Genomic DNA, 23,616 nt, shown 5'->3' on the forward strand with positions numbered 1-23,616 from the left:
AATAAGCAAGGATATGTTTGTGATGTTGTGTACAAGTTCGAATGTAGCCAAAAATTGATTTTAATATGCTCACACAGTGAGAATGTTGAAATTTTGTTTTCGCATTTAAAATCTCCCCACATAAGACATCTGATGGTGCTGAAGTTGCATTTATGCAGATGTTCCATGGGTGTGACCCCTTTTTTTTATTCTTTGTGTGTCCGCTTATCTTTACATTTTGCTGCATGTCATAAGATGTAATAAAAGTTTTGTCAGTGTATTCCTGTCTCTGAAATTTAGTTCTACATACCTCATCAAATCTCATTTGTTCTGCTAAATCACCCAATCTTAAGCGCACAAAGAGCGTCAGGGTCTATTTGGAATATTGAGTGAAACAGAATAATAATAATACTTAAAAGAACTCAGTGATAGCTCTATGGAATCTAATCATCAGTCAGTGCTTCATCTGGATATGACATACCTGAAGAACCTTTCAATCAGTCTTCTCCACAGAACCGAGGCCATCATCAAGGCCAGAGGTGATGCTACACCATATTAGTATGATGTCTTCTTAAGGTCAGTTTTTTTTTCCACTGTGCTTATTAGGACTGTGCCCTATTAAGAAACCATCTCTGTCCTTCAGTATGTGGTATCTTCTTTAGTGCCCATCATCCCACAAGTTACTTATAGTTAGATAATCCAATAAGGCAAACTTGATACCTTTATGACACAATGATTTGTCCATCCACGTATCATTTGCAAACGAAGACCAACAATTCTTCCCTCTCTCTTCAAGGATATTAATGCTACAGATCCACACAACAATGTCATTCTTCATCTTCCAGGTTTTCTTTAGCATATGATTGAACCAATCACCATTTTCCTCCTACATTGATACCTATTTCAATGTATATCATTCAAAAGACACTATTTTTGTGCTTCCAAGCATTTATGTAAATCCTATTTCATTTATGCATATGAATTAATGTTTTTCTCACACATAAATGTCACTGGGTGAAATTAGCAAAAGTACAACATACTTGATGGTGAATCCTAAAACATAACCCACCAGCAGTTTTTTCTACAGACAGAAGCCACCACATTATGTGAGCTATCTGACAATTTTATGGCACTTATCAAGATTTCATACCCTTTCCCAGTGTCCTCCTGTAGCTTTTATAATTCTCTGCTGTCACTTCCTGAGTAACTCTCATGAATATTGAACTTTTTTCAGGGATTGTTTAGTTTGGAATTTTTTGTTTACCAAGAATGGTAATTTTTCACATGCATTAAGCTTTCTTTACTTCAGATATATAGTCATATATTTAGTTGTGTACCAACTGAAATTCCCTATAGAAAAAGTCATCAACAACAACACTGTGGGAAATAATTATTGTGCTATGTCTGTGACCCACCCAGCAAGTAACGATAAATATTTGAATAAATACGATGAACTCATCGAAACTTATGTGTAATCCAAAATAAGAACAAAGGGTGCTTTCTGTAGCAGAGTGTATGCTGTTTTGAATCTTCCTAGCAGATTAAAATTGCGTTGCCAGACCTTTCTTCCAGGAGAGCTTCTGTGAAGTCTGGATAGTAGGAGATGAGGTACTGACAGAAGTGAAGCTGTGAAGGCAAGTTGTGATTTGTGCCTAGATAGCTCAGTTGACAAGACAATTGTCCAAGGAAAGCAATGTTTTGCGTTAAGAGACCTGATCCAGCACGTAGCTTTAATCTGTCACAGGGAGAAAGGGGGAGGGGGGCAAGATGATATCTGAGAGACTAGCTGGAGTAGGAGAAGATATGGTGATAAAGTAAAAGACAAGACACAATGAATGGTAATGAGGGATCAATTGTACACATATAGTTAAACTAATCATAAATGCATTCAGTTTTATTGCATATTAGGAGGTACACACATTCAACCGTATTAACTTTGCGCCAGTTACGAGAAAACTGTGAACATAAACAATAAATTTGACAGAAATTACTATAGTAAAAGAAATGCGTATTCTGGTTCAGGAACACTGTAGTGTGCATGTAAAGAACATACACAAAAGAGAAATTTCTTAAATGCAAATGAATTTTTGCAGCATTATAATGTACCCGTCACCTACACAACTGCAACAGATTAAAAATCAGTTCACATAGCTCTTGATAACAGGAAGCACCAGTTGATTTTTTTTTAATTTTCTCTCAGTCAACAAATCGGTTCAACACACCACTTAATCAAGATGACATTTATGTTAAAAAATGATGTCTCACATGACAAAACTGCTTCAAATCAGCAATACTTATCTGCAGCACAGAAAACCACTTGTACATTCCTCATATGGTTCAAACCTAGAAGTAGTATTTTATATAGCAGTGACCAAAATTTTATGTTTTTCAACTGACATAACCATGTTTAACAATAAAACACTCACCACTTCATGCCTTTCTGTACAAGTATGACATAAAAATAACATTTCAGCAGTGATCAGTTAAATGTAGATCTCGCATGGCTAAAAAGAACTCAGTGTAACAAGCACAAAGAATAGTTTGAATTACTGCGAGAAAATGTTACACTGTGATTATTTTAAAAGTGAAACAACAATACTGCCACAATGAAAAATATATAAATAGCTAAAACACTTTATACAACTATGAGAAATAACAATTATGTAATAAACATAATGAGATATACTCCAAGCAAAAAGAAGTTGTACAGTATAAACTCACAAAAATGTTATAACCATTCAGTCAAATTTTTAATAAACTACACTTAGATGAATTAGGTAACATAGGCCACAGCAATTACAAGCAAGTATATTATTCCAGTATTAAGCCGTTAAAAGTCTAAAGTAATCTCTTATTTGCTGTTACAATTAACATAAGACACCTTCCCTAAGAGCAGAAAATTAAATACCTGCTCATTTCAAATTAACTTATTGATATTCATCTGGAGTATTTGCATCCATTAATGTTGGAAAAAAAGCCTTAAGCAAAGGAAACAGTAATGGCACCATTCTCTCTCCCAAGAGTGCATAAACGAACAACATAAAAATCTCTTCAGTTATGCAATGCACATTTGAAGCCACTGTCATTTATTAGAAAAAGACAAGTCGTTCATAAGCTCACAAACACATTGCAATCTATGACACTTATGAGGAAATGGGCACTTTCCATGCCAGCTGGTTCAACTCTCACATAAGAAAGCAAGCCACTGAGGCCATCAAGGACTACACTCAGTCTTAGGAATCATATATGTATTTTACACCTGTTCCTTCACTATGTGGTGCAGTCACATGAGAAAGACATAAATATTTGGCTATTATGACAACTTCTGCATGTATTTGTTTTTAGTGTAACAGTTCTCTTCCACGAGGTGATCTTAACTTACAATGATATTCCTTGAAAATGGTTATGTTTTAACACTGAGGACTTAAAACATATTAAGTGATGGAAATTGGAAAAATATTGCAAGAATTTGTGAAAAGAAAAAATTTAAACACAAGCAATCCTTATACACTGTTATACATCTATATCAGGCCGCTAAAACACTTCTATACGAAATTATGTCGTCAGCTCTGTATATTAATAAACTCCTAAGTTTTCCACTTGTGCTTTAAGTTAAAACAATAATTTTTATTTCACTGCAAGCATTACAGCTCGTTAATTATGATAATGGTAAATTTGATCACTTGCAACAATTGTATAGAATTTAACACACAAAAATAGAGAAGCAGCATTAACTGCCATGTACTTAATGCTGGGTCAAGTATTTTGAGGTTTATCTGAAAGCATTAATGACATTGGTTCAGTAGATGCTGCAAAAGTTGTTTCTATTTACTTCTGAGTAATCAAAGACCTACATCATGTCCTCTTCTGTGAGTTTATGGTGGTAAATGAATATACACTTGTAGGCCAGTTTCTTTTATTATATCAAATAGACAGAAATAATAACCACTATCATATTATTAAGTGTTCAGGGTGAGAGTTGTACATTATGATTTTCAGTCACAAGACTTCTGAAATGTAGACAGGCAGTTTGTAGTACCAAAAAAAGCTCACTGGTATTGTGATACAGCTTCTGTCCACATATGCACAGCTTCATAGAAGTTAAAATTTTCGATACATCAAGTTCATAAATACCGTTAAGTCTAAGCCCACAGTGCATTTGGAAATGAAATATATAGTGCTGTGTGAAAGCTAAACTACTACTGCAACATCATTTGTTTTGAAAACTCTAGTCACACAGGATCATAGGGTAACTTTAGGGGAGGAGACTGTGACAAGTTGGAACTCTGAGTAAGAGTGCAAGAGGTTTGTGGGTTATTCCACCACTGTGTTGGCAACACTGTGTTGACAATAGGCAGGGATCTTGATACAAACCCTGGCCTGGCAGACAGTTTGAACTTGTCACATAAATTTGTCAACTACAGCTGCAACATGAAATATGAGAATTTGACATGCTGTTGTTGCTTTTAATAAATTTATTTTACTGTTTTTATATATTAGATCAGTTTTTTGTTGAAATTGTTTAATAAATTTAGGGCATTAGTGTGTGTAAAAGTCTCACTGCTACATTAGTATAGTAATCAATTAACAGATTACAGAGAATAAGAGATAGATACAAGTATTTAGTAAGGGTTTTCTAGAATAGCGTCTGGATGTACTTCAGAACTGTTGCAGTTGAAATATTTTTGAGTTTTACATTCACTACAACAATTATTGTTGTGATTATTAAAAATTTCACTTAAAGAAACCATAGTCTTACAGATATACACTTGTTCACAGTGCATGCCCATTTTTCTCAATTGATGTCACCACCACCTTCAAATAATGTGTAAAAATTATCACTGATACATTAACTTGAGCCCCTATACATGAATTTTGTGTTTATTCATCCACATATTGGCAGTGACAGTAACTAGTGACAGTAGGATTAATGAGCACAAATAAAAGAAAGCTATTCTGGTCATTAATACAGAAATAAAACAATTTTAGACCTATACTCTTGATTATTCCATATCCTAAGTAGATCCCAATAAATTTCACTTGCAGCAATGAATAAAACTTTACTGAAAATACAATTTGCTGAGATTTATTCACACAAGAAAAAGTTTCAAGCTTGTAATAAAAATTCAAAATATCATGTAATTATTATTTAAGTTCACAGTGTTTAATTACATCACTGTCCAAAGGTGTCAACAGAGCACTGACATGCAAATGTATTCATTACACCAGTGTAAAGATGCATGATCAATTTCAGATATGCATTCTATCAAGCACATTCTCAAAAATACAACTCAGTGAAAACTGGAGAAAAGTGGATTCCCCCTTTTTCACATCCACCAACCAAGGAAAATATGGTGTTACTCCTTTTCAAAATATAAAACCATTGTCTTCAGTGATTATTATGTTGAAATTTTATGAATATGGTCAAGGCACGTACTTCAAGTACTAGTGCTGAATGGTTAAACCTACACCATTATTCTGATTTCATAAATGTCCATCTTTGGCCTCAAACAAAATTTCAATTACTTTCTGAAAAAGTAGTTTTGCAACAGGTAAGGCCTTGTGTTTCCCATTAATTAATTGCAATAACCAAGTCTTTTTGTATCCGCAATACTCATTACACATCACCACCAGTGATTCCATATTTACGCTACTCAAAGAGTAACTGGAAGGAGCAGTTCTGATCACAAAGTATGCCAATGTAAACATAAGCTACTGTTAAGCACATTTTGTAAGTAATTCAAGCATTTTATACACACTGGAGAACTTATCCCGAATACAATGGAAAACAGTAAAAAATAATGAATTTCTTGTACATCAGTACAAAAATATTGGTTTTTAACATTCTTGTTTGACTTCTGCTTGTACATGGCACTCATAGGTTTTTGTTATCAGTGTTAGCAAAAGCAAGAAATGTGCCCATGATTCTACATTAATCAACGAACATCACACAATTATCAGAAACATTTTCCTTTGTTTCTTGGCAACATGTGGTCTTCTGGGACTCATGGGAGAATTGTAGGTATAATTTTCTCCCAAGCCTATCACCCAAGAGAATAAAATATCAGCTATGAAAGTATGCACTGTATGACCAGTTTTGTTTGTTGTTGAATATCAAGCAATACACTATGTACATATAAAGTGTAACCAAAGTATTTACTTTTACAAATCAGTTTAAAACAAATACTAAATTTAACTGCCAAAACTAAAAATTAAACATTTACAGGCAAATGAAGACTGAAAGCAGATTCAACTACAAACTGAATAATATGAAAGGTGTTCAAATGGGTATTAATCTAACAAAATTTGCTATCATTAATAGGATATCAAGAAGCAGTGTATTATTCTCTCATAAAACAAACACATACCTACAATACAAATATTGAAATTAAGTTTGGACTGAAATCATTTTCTCTGTGGCTTAGCGCTACTAAAAAATTAAATCAAATTAAATGAAACTCTCAATATAAATAAACACAGTCCACAAACTGGTATCTCTTTTTGTCTGTAACTTGTATTTGTCCTTGGGATTAACTATATTGACTCCTCAAACAATGGAAAGTTCAGGTTGGAATATCAACCATCATGAAAAGGTTACAGTGCTGCTCACTGTAACAACAACCTGTTGAGTTGCAGACATGCACAATGAAAAGACTTCTACACATTCTGGCTAAAGCAGCCAGAGACAGCAGTCTAGGGTCTATTCTAAAGAAGGCTTTGGCCAAAAGCTAAATGTGTAACAGTCTTTTTGTTGCCCCTGTCTGCAACTTAACATTGTATCTTTACAATGAGTAGCAATTTACCCCTTTCATATATTGACCCCTCACACACTTTGCTTTGACATAGCAATACACTGAAATTATTCATGAAATAGCTCCAGTGAAGGGCGTGGAACATATTTCAGTGTGAAATCAGAACCTAGTTTAGGGACAATCACCACAAGTGAGGTCTTAAAAAACAAAATATGTGATTTTACCTGCAGCACTGCACATAATGTTATTGGATTGTGCTCAGATTCAACATTTTAGAGAATAAATTTAAAAACTGTTATCAGTCATAAAGAAGAAATTGATGTATTTTCTTTTAAATTATCAATATTACTACAATTTTCCATTTGGTGAGAATTTTGGAAGCCATCAAGTGACATTAAATGCCAATTTGGAAAATGTTGCACAAGTTTGTTACATAAATGAGTTGCAAGTTAAGCTGATTCTGTCAGACCTCATCTTCTTCTAATGTATCAATATTTCAGTTTCGTATAATCAACTGTAATAATACTGATTATTTAAAATAAACCTGCTAATGAGGGAACTGCACAAAAGTGTCCATAATAAAAGTCGTTTTACCATGGTGAATTGTATCTTCTACCTTGCAGGTAGTATTTAACATTGTTGAATATTAAACCACACCAGTTGTAACAAGATTGCTTTGAAACAACATATATTGCACTTACAAGGACTCTGGTGTAGGCATTGTACATAAATCCTGTATTGTTCAACTAAAATAACAACTGAAAATTGTGCAAACTAATGAGCATGATGAATTGTATACAAAAGATATTCCTAACAAGGTCTCTTCACAAGGTAAGTAACAATGCAGAGGAAACTAAGATGCAAGAGATTCTCTACACAATTTACAATGATGGGGCAACACAAGACACTGATTTATCCCAGGAAATAAAATAAAAGAACTTTTAATTTCTCTGAAAAGAAGAACTGCTACTCATTTACACTGCTGCCAGGATGATGCACTGGAATGGCTAGAAAAAGTATCACAGTGTACAATATAAGATGTATATACAAAGTCTCAGCAGAAGGAGGGAGAAGGAAATCACAAAAAAAAAAAACCAGAACATAAAAGTGTGTGAAATCCAACACATGAAAATAATGAGAATTATCAAGAACTTCAGTAATTTAAATGAGTGTAGGAAAGTTGGTGGAGAACTGCATATTAAATCCTGTGTACAAAAGATACAATAAACTACTGCTTCAAATTGGGGATACAGGCAAGTTACCTGAAAACAAAAAAGAGCTTTAGGGCTGGGTTGCTAAAAAAACTGTATGATGTTAAAATCTATAGGGCAATATGAAGTATGTATACTGCATGGTGAGAAGTATGTATACTGCATAGTGATGTGTCCTTCGCATTGCAGTCACTTATATAACATAAAATATTCCACACACATTTAACTTTCCTTTAAAAAGTAAATTGTCACTTTACCAATTGGAATACTATGCAAAAGTAATTAAAACATTAAAACAACATAAGGTTCTCAAGTTACTAGCACATGCTAACACAACAAAACCTGCAATCTTTAAAACACAACCACCTGCCACTAGAGTAAAAAGGATGTCATTAAAGAGAGAAAAATAAAATATTCACACGGGAGACTGCCTTAAACATACAGCATTACAATCTGCTTTCACTGATACAGTACTTGAACTGGGCTTAGCCTCAATTGGATGACATGTGTACAACATGCACTTTCACAATTTTATCATTTATCAGTCTATAACAGAAGTTATGTAGATGTCAATTAACACCTTATTCTGCCTCTCTTACGCACACACGCGCGCACACGCGCGCGTGCACACACACACACACACACACACACACACACACACACACAAGCACTTACAATTAAGGCCATCTGTTCACTTACAGTATCACTGATATCAACAACAAGTTTACATGATCGTTCAATGTTTACTGTCCAGAAGGGAATTATATACAAAAGTACGCACACACACATACACGCGTAGACTAAAATTTATATTAATAACGTCCTAAATATTTGGACAGAGTACTCCAGTACAAATACAATAGGTCTGGGAAAAATATACAAAATACTTTAATAAAACTGGCAGAAATTTACAAGATTCATGACAGTTTTTCAATGTCGTAATATAAGGGCAGCATTTTAAAATTTAAGGAATGCAGAATGCAGCACGGTATGTATGTTTCTTGTGCCTAATCATGTAAAACAGCCAAGGAACATTTCTGGATTGTGAAAATTAAGAATATTTCTGATGATTAGTTCAATGATTAAAAAGCTCACTTTCAGACAACTACAAAGGCCACTTCAGAGATAATGTATATTTAGGAATCACATGGTTTTATGAATATTTAACAATCCATATAAAATTATGACAGAAATTAGAATGACAACATAAAGCTTATGAAAATAAAATAAAATTAATAATAATGCAAGTTTACATCTTCCACACAACTTACAATGTTCATATGACTTTCCTATAAGGAGAGTTATAGCCTGTAGGCTAGACGTATGTATAAAATCAGCTATGAATGGTATGGAGCAACGTAAGTAGCTGGGAATAGGCCTCTACGTGCTCCAATTTCTCCATGCCACCAATGCTGGTCTGTACGGTCCGTCACAGTTATTACATCACCTCTACGAAATTCCAGTTCTCCTGGTTCTTGTGGGGTGAAGTCATACAATGCTTGCACCAGGCACTGTAATGTAACATAACTTACGTAAAACATATGACAAAGCTGGGGGTAAGAAATTGTTATGGCAAACTACAGATCTACATTCAGTAACTACTAAAAACTAAATCTTTCATGAATTAAAACGTTTTCAATGCTGCAGTGCTTTATTACACATAGTTCTATTGCAGATAGTATGGATTACAGGTGGAGCTACAGTTTAACATGCACTTAAAACTAAGGTGAATTTTGGCAAGTTTCACACAAAGATCATTGCTGAAGAAAGAAATAATTAGTGGCAGAAAAAATTCTTAGGACTGACTGACCTGAAATGCTAACATCTGGATTTGTAGTCTGGCACTCACTTAGCCACCAAGCTATACAGATTATTAAAATCACTCAAAATGCACTTAAGACAATCTGTTGTCAATAACTTAACAGGATGCCCTATATTTTTAATTGGACGAGGCAATACTACTGAACTGCTATATAGATTGTTCTTTCAAGACAGTACTATCAGCAAGTCCTGGATCAAGTTGTCTTTGTGTTGACTCTAGAAGCCTACTATAAGTTGCAAATGATGACCTTGCGAGGCGGCAGAGGAATAGCTGAAAAGGATCAGGAGCACCTTTCACTCCTGTTAAAGTGAAAAATGCGGCATTGCTACATAATACAGAATCCACACTAAACTGGTTAAGACATTTCTAAGGTCAAAAGGAAACAAGGGCATACTAGAGGTGACAGAGATGTTCTGAGTGAAGCCGTGCACAATTTTTGAGGATTTTTATATACATACAAAGAAACGGCAACTTTTGACAAAAACAGAAGGCAGTTTCAGCTCTATTCACCTATTATATGTAAAGAGAAGGCAACCTAATCATTATAGTAGGGGGAAGAATAGAAGCTAAATTTTGGAAAATATGGGTTTTGCAGTAGGAATGAGACCACAAAAGGCTCCTCGAGTTCTGAAATAAGTTTCAGGCAGTACCTGTAATAGCATGTAAATTGTTCAAAAATTACAAGAGAATGTATACTTGGAAAATGTCAGTCACTGGAATATACTTATACGGTTACATAATGATGAGAGACAGATTTCGAAATCAAAAGTTGGACTGGATGCAGTCTTTCTTCTCTACTGTTCCACCTGTTTAGCTGAGAAGCACAATAGGCAATAAAATTAAGTTTCAGGAGCTGGATTAAAATACAGGTTGAAAGGATATCAATAACAAGATTCTCTGGAAAGCCTGCAACTACGTCATTCATGATTCAAATAACGTAAAACACCACAATTTTCTTATTTTTTCATGCTTACCACAAAGCATTTCGAGAATTTATTCTCATTTTCAAGTTGTTTTACATAAATATTTCTTGTGTTGTCTGCATGTGTGATTTTATACCTCTCTTGCATTGTAGTTGTCTTTATGAGGTTATAGTGCAGTTGGAAAATCAGACAAATGAATCCTGGAATGATTTTTATACACTGATGATGTTAGATGTAGTCTCACTGTTTTTGCACTCACAAGTATTGTGGCTCCTCCATTACACAGAATATCTCACACATGCAAATCATCACTTACGCTGTTCATTTTTATAATCAAAACATGCTATACAGACATATTATGACAGTATGGTTTTATGGTTTCACAAAGGGTTTGTACATAGAGATGTTACATTTTCATTGGATTCATTAGATACATGTAGTTGTAAATTATAAAATAGATTTCATCATTACTGACACTGGAATTGTCAGTTATGTTTGTTGTAGATGTTGTGTAGAGTTTATGGAGTAATGTACATATTTAAGAAATTACTACAGTTATCATACATGGGAGAAACATTTGAAAAACATAGTGACAAACTAGATAGAGTTCTTTTTTTCCTCAAATTTTTCTGCCGCATCTGATAACTGTAGTAATTATGTAAATATATACACTACCCCAAAGACTCTACTCAACATCTACGACAAAAATGGAAACAGTCAATAATGGTAAAAAAAAAAAAATAAATAAAAAAAAAAAAATTATAGCTACAGCGTTATGTATCTAATGAATCCCCAGAAAATGTAACACCCCTTTGTGAAATCACATTAGTCGACCATGATATTTTTGCACCTGGGAGCAAGGGCAATTTGCTAATGTGAGTTTCTATCACGATATTTCACAAGGACACGCTGAAACACTTGATAATGCATGCACAACTGTCTTGCTATCATTCGCAGCACAGTATGTCTTCCTTAGGCACCACCACTGTACTTTTTTACTGTAAAGTCACCGTGTGTTTCTGGTAACGGCCACAGGGGGGCAAGTACAACAGGATCATGGTGGGATAGTACTATCACAGTATCTCTATAGCAAGTTATGATTACAAAAACAAACAATGTAAGTGATGGTGTGTGTGTGTGTGTGTGTGTGTGTGTGTGTGTGTGTGTGTGTGTGTGTGTGAGAGAGAGAGAGAGAGAGAGAGAGAGAGAGAGAGAGAATCTGTGTAATGGAAGAGACACAATAAACAAAGTAGAAAAACAGAAACATTACCTCTAACATCAGCATATAAAAAACATTCCATCATTCATTCATCTGACTCTCTGACTGCTATTTAACCTCAAAAAGACAACTACAGTGGAAGACAGGCAGAAAATCACACATGCAAGTATTTATGTAAACAAATGCAACTGAAAAATCACAAAATTTCCAAAACACCTTGTGCTAAGCGTAAACAAAGTAACTGGTGCAGTTTTTCATCATTTAGATGACTATTAGTTCATTATACACCTTATTGAAACATATTATTGAATTATGTCAACAAAATCATAAAGTTCAACTCTTATGAATGCTACAATCTTTGGTGACAATCCTTAATTGCAAATTACTGTTCAATATTCTTGTGACATGTGACAATGAAATTCAGTTTACCACTTGGCTTTTTTTCGAATATTTCTGCTGACCAAGTGTTCGTGGCAGTCCACATCTGCAGACTCCACTTGAAAGACTGCTGTGCTGGTGCATGTTCAAAAACAAGCAACCATAAAACTCATTGTTGAGCCCCGAGATGCTTAACTGTCTGTTGCTGCATATCATAGAGGTCGTATTTGTTCTCATATTGATCAAGATGCAGCAATGGTGATCTTGCACACTTCAGTGGAGTAAATATTCCTCTGAACACAGAATATAGATTGAGAGCAAATCAAAGAAAGATTAGGTAATGAGGAGCAGTTGAAATGAGATTAATGACTAACTTATCATCATCTGGGACACAGTAGACACTAAGAAAGTCAAAGAATAAAAAAAAGGGCGTGACAGTAGGTGTAACATGACAGGTAAAAGAAAATTGAGATAACCCAGGCAGCATCACACACAAGAGGGTCTAAAGGCACAACAAGGTGAAGGGGGAAGAAAGTAACCAGCAGTCGCACGGGAGGTATCTGCCACAGCGGGAATCCCCCGCTGCACACACACACACACACACACACACACACACACACACTTTCTCTCTCTGAACGTGGGGGACTATTATAGTTCACTGTAAAATCTGCTTTCCCTCCGGAAATGCGACACTTTGGCAGTGGCTGTCTCATCATCTGCAAGCATCTGAAGGAGTTAGGTAGGCAAGCGCAGAGCATGCCGCATATCGGCCAACAGGGCACACTCAACATGCACTATCATCAGTAGACTACTACTACTGCTGCTGCTGTAAGGAGGCTCCTTCCGACACAGAAGGAACTCATGGGTGACTCACGTGGCCAATGCATAGTCAGCACAACACAATGGCATCTTTCCAATATGCCTAGAAAGATGTATGCACACCTTAGTGGGCTTCTTAATTGCTGTTAACTCATTGTGGATCATACGAGCCTGCCTTTCCAATTCCCAGAGCCTCAAAATATTATGTTGAACTTGTAACTGTAAGTCTGGGCCCGGTATTCTGACATCAAGTTGATCTCCTGTAGTGGTATCTTTAGCTAGACGCTCAGCATGTTAATTTGCTGGAATGCCTATGTGGCTTGGTGTCCATATGAAGGTCACCTTCTATCCAGAACTGCAGAGGTTAACCAGTAGATCCTGGATGTTAGTGACCAGAAGATTTTTGGGACAGCACAGGAATATACCTTTTAAGCAACTCATGGAGTCGCTACAGATCAGAAAGTTTGTTTTGGCAAGGGATTTGATATACTGCACAGCCTGAGAGAGGCAACCAACTCTACAGTGTATACATTGCAGCCACTTGGGAATGTGTGTGTCTTGTGCCCCCTTGCATGTGCAAAAGTGTAACCAACCCTGTTGCTGACTTTCAATCTGTCTGTGTAGATGCATACTGAATTAAAATAATCGTAGAGGATCAAACAAAATAGTTGTCGGAGATGTGTAAGATCAGCATCCTTCTTGGCGCCACAAAATAGGTCCATCCGTGCCACAGGACTGGGTATGGACCATGGAGTGTGTTGAAGGGGAGCTCTAGGAATACAAGACTAAAGAAGCAATCAAATGTTGGTGATACAATGCAGATCCCAGATGAACCAAGTGATCTTTGATGGGCCGGAAAGTCCGAAAGCCACTTTGGAATTGTGGCACCAACGACGACGGCGGTTGGCCATTTGTTCGTATAGCTGACACAGCCCATTCAACAGAGAGACTGGCCAGCAGTTAGTTAAAATAAGTGATTCCTTTCCCAGTTGCAGGACAAGAATAACAATACCTTCCCACTATTGAGAGGGAAATTCTTCTTCCCGCCAAATATGATTAAAAAGTCCGAGGATATGTTTCATGTTGTCAGTATGCCAAAGTGCTGTGTAGCTCCCATTCACTAAAAGGAGTGTTGTTTGATAGAAAGCCATGCGCATGGAAGGATAGCGGGTGGCACTCAGTAAGATGTTTCAGGGTCAGGAAATGAGAGTGGTAATTACTGCAAACGGACACTTCATCGAAGTGAGCTGCAAAGCAGCTGGTAAGAACAAGGGATCAGTGCAGGTCTTACCATTGTCAAGGCATGCCAGGAAGTGCTGTGTGTGATGGATGGCCGCATAAGCGACAGAGTTGATGGGATCGCATGGCTGATACATATTGATTGCTCCCAACACCCCTGCTTCTTTTTTTTATTATTACAAACAGTGCTTTTGCCTGGAGTATCTTTAATGCTATTAAAATCCACGTAAGGATGATGTTTGTTCTGTTGAAGCACTCTGCAGCGTTCCCTGATAGCTGAGGCTGTATCTTCAGACCACCATGGCACCAGCGGTCATCGGGATGAGCCAGAGGAGTAGGGGATCGCTGCTGCAGCACGAATAACAGTATCAATAGTAACTTGTAGCACTTTGTCAATATCCGTTGCATGACTGGCTGCAAAAGTGGCTGTAGAGGAGAAAGCCTGCCAGTCAGCTTTCCAAAACAACCAACTTGGAGCATGTTCCAGATGTCTGAGTGGAGAGGGAGAGAATGATAGGAAGATGCTTGCTGTCACAAAGATCGCCGAGGACAAACCACTGAATCAGGGGTACAAACTGTAAGATCAACAGTCGAGTATGTTCTGTGAGCTGCATTGAAATGTGTTGCGGCTCCATTGTTGAGTAGGCAGACATCCGGTTCTGAAAGGTGGTGTTCTAGTACCCAGCCTCTGCAAGACCTAGTGTCTCTGCTCCACAGAGGATTATGGGCATTTAAGCCCCCCAGTAAAACGAGGGGGGAAGGTAACTGCTCATGATAAAGGAAAGGTCCACCAGGGAGTAGATAAACATTACATATTGTTAACTGACTAACAGGTAGACATTAACGACCAAGGCCTCTAGTTCAGTGGTAAGAGGCACCTACTCCCTGAAAATATCAGATTGTATGAGGCGTACCCTACCAGAAGCTCTCTCGACATTAATGTGATTGGTACAGAAAGGTTTGTAGTTTAGAGCAGGGAAATGCATTACCGTAAACCATGTTTCCTGAAGTACTATGCCAAATATGGAGTAAGTAGCCAGTACATGAAGGAGTCTGGTCAGATGGCAATAGTAGCTGTTACAGTTCCATTGCAGGAACATTGCGTCAGGTCTGAGAAAGTGCAAAAGAAAAGAATGGGTCTAATTACTTCATTACCAGGTCGCAGTCCACCTGATTGCCTGTTACATCATCAAACAGCATAGGTTCAACCTTCGCAGAGGTAGGGACTGGAATATCCAAAGCCTCAGAAAGTACAGGGTTATTACAAATGATTGAAGCGATTTCACAGCTCTACAATAACTTTATTATTTGAGATATTTTCACAATGCTTTGCACACACATACAAAAACTCAAAAAGTTTTTTTAGGCATTCACAAATGTTCGATATGTGCCCCTTTAGTGATTCGGCAGACATCAAGCCGATAATCAAGTTCCTCCCACACTCGGCGCAGCATGTCCCCATCAATGGGTTCGAAAGCATCGTTAATACGAGCTCGCAGTTCTGACACGTTTCTTGGTAGAGGAGGTTTAAACAGTGAATCTTTCACATAACCCCACAGAAAGAAATCGCATGGGGTTAAGTCGGGAGAGCGTGGAGGCCATGACATGAATTGCTGATCATGATCTCCACCACGACCAATCCATCGGTTTTCCAATCTCCTGTTTAAGAAATGCCGAACATCATGATGGAAGAGCGGTGGAGCACCATCCTGTTGCAAGATGAAGTCGGCGCTGTCGGTCTCCAGTTGTGGCATGAGCCAATTTTTCAGCATGTCCAGATACACGTGTCCTGTAACGTTTTTTTCGCAGAAGAAAAAGGGGCCGCAAACTTTAAACTGTGAGATTGCACAAAACATGTTAACTTTTGGTGAATTGCGAATTTGCTGCATGAATGCGTGAGGATTCTCTACCGCCCAGATTCGCACATTGTGTGTGTTCACTTCACCATTAAGAAAAAAATGTTGCTTCATCACTGAAAACAAGTTTCGCACTGAACGCATCCTCTACCATGAGCTGTTGCAACCGTGCCGAAAATTCAAAGCGTTTGACTTTGTCATCGGGTGTCAGGGCTTGTAGCAATTGTAAACGGTAAGGCTTCTGCTTTAGCCTTTTCTGTAAGGTTTTCCAAACCGTCGGCTGTGGTACGTTTAGCTCCCTGCTTGCTTTATTCGTCGACTTCCGCGGGCTACGCGTGAAACTTGCCCGCACGCGTTCAACCATTTCTTCACTCACTGCAGGCCGACCCGTTGATTTCCCCTTACAGAGGCATCCAGAAGCTTTAAACTGCGCATACCATTGCCGCATGGCGTTAGCAGTTGGTGGATCTTTGTTGAACTTCGCCCTGAAGTGTCGTTGCACTGTTATGACTGACTGATGTGAGTGCATTTCAAGCACGACGTACGCTTTCTCGGCTCCTGTCGCCATTTTGTCTCACTACGCTCTCGAGCGCTCTGGCGGCAGAAACCTGAAGTGTGGCTTCAGCCGAACAAAACTTTATGAGTTTTTCTACGTATCTGTAGTGTGTCGTTACCATATGTCAATGAATGGAGCTACAGTGAATTTATGAAATCACTTCAATCATTTGTAATAGCCCTGTAGTTTTATCTTTCTGCTTATCCTTCTTATCTTTGTGAGACTTCAACTTCTCTGAAGATTTCTCCATTTTATCTTCTGGGAGTATAGAGGAACATACTTTTCTTCAACCCACAGCCTGCAGCTGCTGGTCCTTGTCTTCAGAGGGGGCACCTTAACCGGTGTCCTCATCCCTGATGACCCTAGAGGATGACTAGGCATCAATGGGTATACCGGTGCTGTGGGAACCACTGCTGCTACAGGAGTACAGTGATCTGACATTCCTTCCCTCAACTCTGAGGCAGGCCCTGGAATATGACAAGGGTAAGGACGTGTCATGCGAGACCTTGTCATCACGTGAGGTGTGAACTGTGACACAACAATCGCAAAATTTGAGTTCATATAGTCAGATGAAGTCTTTCAAACTTTTCCTTTGCATCTTGACAAGACAGGTAGTCAAGTGTTTTGTATCATTAAATTTTCTTCTTTCTCAAACACTGAGCATTGAGGTGAACAGGGAGGATGTGGTTCCAGACAGTTGACACATTGTGGTGTTGGTCACTAGGGCTGCCCTCATGAGATGTCTGTCCACATGCCACACAGGTAGCCTCCTTAGAACAGCACGACATGTGTCCGAACCTCTAGCACCTTAAACATCTCACTGGAGGAGGAAAATAAGGCCCGACATCACACCTATAAACCATGACCTTAACCCTGTAGCAGCAGTAGGATGTTGTCGCTGAATGGCAGGATAAAAGATCCAGTGCCTACTACCATTGGATCTCTTCTGGATGCGGCAAACGAAATGGATTCCATACCGCACCAGATTAGTATGCAGCTTTTTATCAGTTTATGGCATTAGGTCCCGATGGAAGATAAAAACCTTGAATTCTATTGAGCTTGTTATGAGAAGAGATGGTGACTGGTATATCTCCTATCTTTACACAGGCCTGAAGTGTCTGTGATTGGTTGGGATGCGATGTTTTTACCAGCAAAGATCCATTTCTCATCTTTTCTACTGCTGCTATCTCCCAAAACTGGCCTTCAATATTTTCAACAAAAAACAGTGGCTTCGTTGTAGCGAAAGATCCACCATCAGTCCGGGAACAAAGCATGAATTTGGCAAACTGTCCACTTCCATTTCTCCTATGTGGCTCTTGTCTTGAGGCATGGTCAAAGACAGAAATGCCACTGGGTTGTAAATCCCTGCATTAAAGTCTCTGTTCCTGACTGCTGAGACGGCCGTGTTGGCATGGCCACCATTAAGTTTGATCCATTTCATTGTGGATCATTCGCCTTGATGCCACTCGCTCCGATCAGAGGCTGTCCCCACAGGTGCCATCCCATCAAGTCCAAGGCCACCTGGCAAAATAGCCCTTGCCCAGAGTCCCAGTACCCCAAATTTGATAGGCACCTTACTTGGTTGACAGGGAGGTTACAGCTCAGTGCAATCTCGGCGTTGTAGGGGCTACCATCATGACGGTACATGACAACTCCATGATGACAGACTAGCTACTGCACTGGATTTGGGTGCAGAGGTAGGTCCACTTAATTGGTAGGTGCAAAAAAGAACATCGCACAGTAAGGCGTCCTTCCCCAAACGGTCCACACTTCTGTAAAATTTGGAATGTGGACATCAAACCTAACATGGAGACCAGAATTTAAAAAGCCAAAAAAGGTGAGGGGAAAAAGCAATAAAAAAGTGAAAAGAGCCAAAACCTTTGCAAGTTCAAAGTATAGTTAAAATACCAAGGTAAAAAGTAACCAAATAAAAAGTTTCCTGTTAATTGCTCCCTTACAACAGGCAAGGAAGGGCCATGGGTCTATTCTAGCTCCTGACACTGCACTGGGGTTAAAGAGGCTGGTCTATAAGGAAATAGGTGGAGCACTGCAGAATTGGTGAGCAAAGGAATACGTGGAAAAATGGTAAGGGGAGGATGACAGACATCAGGGAATGACCTCCACGGTACAAGAGGGAGCTGTAGAAATAAAAATTTTTATGGTAAGACAGAGATTGGAATATAAACAACAAATGACTGAGGATTTAGGATGTAACCAATACTTGTTTGTTTGGTTTTAGTGCACAAAAACAATTAAGGTCTTATGTGGCCATGTCGCAAGCATAGAACATGAAGAGCAAAAAGGAGTTAAAAATGACTGCACATTAAGCCCAACTGACAGAAGGAAAGGCATCTAAAATCAGGGATGTGGAGAGAGAGGTCTATAACCCCCCCCCCCCCCCCCCCATCACACACACACACACACACACACACACACACACACACACACACACACACCGGATGTCCTGAACTGAAGATTAAATGTCCTTCACCATACTGCTACGATGGAAAAAAGTAAAACACGGATGAAAGCCCACACATCGTTCGCTAAAATGGCTAGTAACTCAGATGGCAAACATAAATGAGAACGTAAGTCGTTAAAAAAAAAAAGTCATTCCGTCAGGAAATGGCGAACTGTTAGAAGTTGAGAGCAATGAGCACATAGTGGTGGCGAGGCACTACTTAAAAAATGGTGATGGCTAAGAAGACTCAACCTAGCAAAAATGATCTCCTTGCAGCAAAAGGGCCAAGAGGAAGTCATCCAAGCTGTTGGCTTAATTCCCTGGAGCTTGTTCCCATCAAGGGAGGACCAAAGGTATTGCGAAAGTGACACCACCTGCTAACAGACGGCAAAACAAAGCTCATCGGGGGAGTGGAAGAACTAGTGGGCTGAGGTATGAGGACTGCAGCCTTGGGAGCAGCATCAGCAGCCTCGTTTCCCGTCAGAAGGACGTGACCAGGAACCCACATAAATATCACAGTGGCTCCATCAAGAGTGGGCAAGTGACAGCTTCCCTGTACCGGTTGCTCTATGGGGCTAATTGGCTGATTTGGCATACAGACTCTCAACCGAGCTAGTGTAAAAGGTGCCAATAGCTAAACAGATACCATTATGGTGGATAGTATTGAGAAAGCGTAAGAGGGACGGGCGTGTAGATGCATAAACGAAACACTCATAGTCTAGTTTCTAACTCTGACAAGGGACTGACACAAATGGAGGAAGGTGGTCTAATCCACTCCCCAGGAAGTACCGCTGAGGACGCATAGGACATTGAGACCGCGTACAGCGGGCAGCCAAGAAAGACATATGGGACCAAGAAAGTTTTCTATCGAGCATGAGTCCCAGGAATTTTGTAGTTTCAACAAACGGAAGAGCAACAAGCCCAATACGTAAAGACGGTGGAAGAAACCAATTGCACCGCCACATGGGGGAGATGCTGAGTTGATAGGCACAACAAAAAGACTGTCACAAATAATTTTTCGGCCAACAAGGTCAAAAATAGATCTCTCTCTCTCTCTCTCTCTCACACACACACACACACACACACACACACACACACACACACACACACACACACACACAAGTGCGAGAGCGCGCGCAAATGCAACTCATACACGCATGGCTGCAGTCTCTGGCAGCTGAAGCCACCCTTCAGCTGCCAGAGGCTGCAATCGTGTCTGTGAGCTGCGTTTGCATATGCGCGTGTGTGTGTGTCATCTATTTTCGACAAAGGCCTTGTTGTCCAAAAGCTTATTTGTGACAGTCTTTTTGTTGTGCCTATCTGCAACTCAGCATCTCCACTATATGGTGAGCAGCAACATTCCTTTTCATAATATTGTTACAATCCATCATGGACCTTCCACTGTTTGACAAATGCTCCACCAGAAATTCATACAAATGGTTTTGTCAGTGGAAAATCTAAAGCCACTGTCGATGATGAGTATAGACGATCGAGACATCGCTGAAGATGCCACTCAAGGAAACAAGTCTGTGGAGAACTGCTATAATTCGCAAAACTGTCAACGAAAAGGGAGCCGGAGATGCCCAGCGGGAGACAGGCCATAAAAGTTTAATGGTGACAGCAAAGGGGATGACGTTAAGGATAGAACTTTGAGGCACACCGTTCTCCTGGATAAAGGTGTCCAACAAGGCAGAACTCACACATACCTTGAAAACTCGGTCTTTTAAAAATTCCTGAAGGAAACGGGGCATGTGGCCATGGAAGCCCCGCATGTAGAGAGTACAGAGGATACCAGTCCTCGAGCAGGTGTCGTAGGTTTTCTCAAAATCGAAAAATACGGCCACAATCTGGTATTTCCACAGAAAACCATTCATGAGATGGGTTGACAAAGTGATGAGATGATCAACCGCAGAAAAGCGTGCTCAAAATCCACATTGTCCACTGGTTGGTAAGTTGTGAGACTCGAGCCACCATATCAGCCTGGCATGAATCATACGTTCCGTCAGCTGGTGAGAGAAATGGGACGATAACCAGAAGGAAGGTGTTTATCCTTGCCAGGCTTAGGAATGGGTATAACAATGGCTTCACACCATCATCTGGGAAACGTGCCCTCTACCCAGATGAGATTGTACGTATGCTGGAGAAATACCTTGCCCAAGAAAGGTTATGTAATGGCTGAATGTGAACCTCATCTGGCCCACGGGTGGAGGATCAGGATGAAGTGAGATCATGATCTCGCTCCCTCATAGTAAAGGTGGCATTGTAGCACCCATGATTTTGAGAAGAGAAGGGTATCACCCAAGCCGCCTCCACTTGTTTCTGATGGAGAAAGACCGGGTGACAGTGGGTGGAGCTCGAAATCTCCGCAAAATAGTGGCCCAATGTGTTGGAGAGAGCAGTAGGGTCCACTATGACATCGTCTGCTACTACCAGGCCAGAAATTGGGGAATGGACCTTGGTCCTAGCCAGCCACTGGAGGTTGGCCCACATGACAGAAGACAGTATGGAACTGTTAAAAGAACTAGTAAAAGAGACCCAGCTAGCTTTTCTGCTATCCTGAAGACTGTGACAACACTGTGCATGCAACTATTTGTAATAAATCCAGTTGGCCATCGTAAGATGATGGTTAAAAACACGGAGAACACGACTTCGCACGTGAATTGCACCGTGGCACGCCTAAGTCCACCTAGGAACCAGGACATGATGTGGCAAAGAGGAAATGTGAGGAATGGAATATTCTGTGGTGGTAAGGATAACGTTTGTAAGATATTCTACCCGCTCACCACAACCAGGGAAATGTGGTTTGTCGAAGGTCGCCAGGGAGGAGTAAAGCCTCCAGTTGGCCTTAGAAAGCTGCCATTTGAGTGTGCACAGAGGTGGGGTAGGAGTCAGCAATCAGGTAGCACACGGGAAATGGTCACTCGAGTTCGTGTCAGAGAGAACAGACCACTCAAAATGATGGATAAGCTGGGCAGTGCCAAAGGAGAGGTCCAAATGGGAATAGGCGTGAGTGGAGTCTGATAGGAACACGAGTGCTCCCATGTTAAGGCAGATGACATTGAGGTGATTGAGAAGGTCAGCCAACAGGGCACCTCTCTGAGAGGTTCTGTGCAAGCCCTAAAGGGGATGGTGCATATTAAAGCCACCGAACAGCAGAGAGTGGAGAGGGAGTTGCCTAATAAGCTGGAGGAAGTACCCTGGTGATACTGAATGACGGAGGGATGTAGACGGCACAAAGGGAAAAGCTCAAGTGAGGAAGGAAAATGTGGACTGCAACAGCTTGAAGCCGGGTAGTCAGGGAGATGGGTTGACTATGATCATCATCCCGGATGAGTAACATGATTCCCCCACGAGATGGGTGACGTCCTCAGGGGAAGGTTGAAGCGGACTCGGAAGAAAAGTGAGAGCTCAAAGCAGTTGCGAGGATGCAATTTTGTGTGATCGAAGGCCGTGAACATCCCGTTGGAGGAGAGTCACAATGTGGAAAGGGGCGGAGGGAAAAATATGAAAGGACGTCACCTCGACGGCTGCCGAGTGCCAGCCTTTTAAGACTCACTGCTGCAGAGTGCAGAGACTGGAAGATCCTGCTCCATGAGATCTGCAGAGGCATAGGCATTCTTCCTCTGTCGATCTGCAGAGTCCAGGACAGAAAAACTATTGGTGGTGCACACTGCCTACACCATTGAAGAGGATCTCCAAGTCGGCGAAGGAGAAAACCATTTGACTTCTTGGGCGCTTTCCAGTTGGTAGACAAAGACTCAGATGTTCGTTGGCTGGAGGGATGTCGGAAATTCTTCACGGGAGTATTCCTTCCGTCCTATCTGGTCTGCCGGTTGTGTAGCAGGTGACTTCGCCGCATGAGGCAAAGGTTTGGTGACTTGTACAGCTGGAGGAGTCTATGGGAATGCTACCATGACACTGGGTGATTTCACAACCACAGTGCTGAATTTGAGGTCACGTGTCCTTCTTGAAGTAAGATGTAGCAAGAACAGTACTGTAAGTGCTGGATGGTAGAATTCAGGGATTCCGACTAGCCAACAACTTGCGAGCGACCGGATAAGGCACATTTTCCTTGATCCGGATCTCCTGGACAGCCCATACATTGAGATACACGGGACAATCTAGGAAGGAGGCAGCATGGTCACCACTGCAGTTGATTCAGTGAGGAAGAGGAGGCGGACAATCGCTCGTTAGCATCCCTACCACAGGTTACGCATTTGGCCGGGTGTCGACAGGACATTCGAGTTTGGATTTAATGATGACATTGGTAGCAGCGCATCTGGTTCAGAATGTGCGGTCAGACTTCACAGCTTGCTTTGATCTTTGACTGAAGCACCACTCTATCAAATGTGAGAAAAGGAGTGCGTGTGGGCACTAATGATGCATCTGCCTTTTTCATCA

The 23,616-nt window shown here is 40.0% G+C and overlaps 1 protein-coding gene across 1 annotated transcript in view; it reads right to left on the minus strand.

The window, feature by feature from the left end:
* Nucleotides 1-7,872: 7,872 nt before the first annotated feature.
* The window catches only part of LOC124775949 (growth factor receptor-bound protein 2), a 48,831-nt gene continuing 33,087 nt past the window's right edge, over nucleotides 7,873-23,616 (minus strand). Inside the window, exon 5 of the mRNA XM_047250793.1 lies at nucleotides 7,873-9,453. Coding sequence (XP_047106749.1) covers nucleotides 9,280-9,453 — 174 coding nt within the window. The 3' untranslated portion in view covers nucleotides 7,873-9,279. The remainder of the gene's footprint in view (nucleotides 9,454-23,616) is intronic.

The sequence above is a fragment of the Schistocerca piceifrons genome, chromosome 2 (assembly GCF_021461385.2).
Source record: "Schistocerca piceifrons isolate TAMUIC-IGC-003096 chromosome 2, iqSchPice1.1, whole genome shotgun sequence".
Classification (NCBI taxonomy): domain Eukaryota; kingdom Metazoa; phylum Arthropoda; class Insecta; order Orthoptera; family Acrididae; genus Schistocerca; species Schistocerca piceifrons.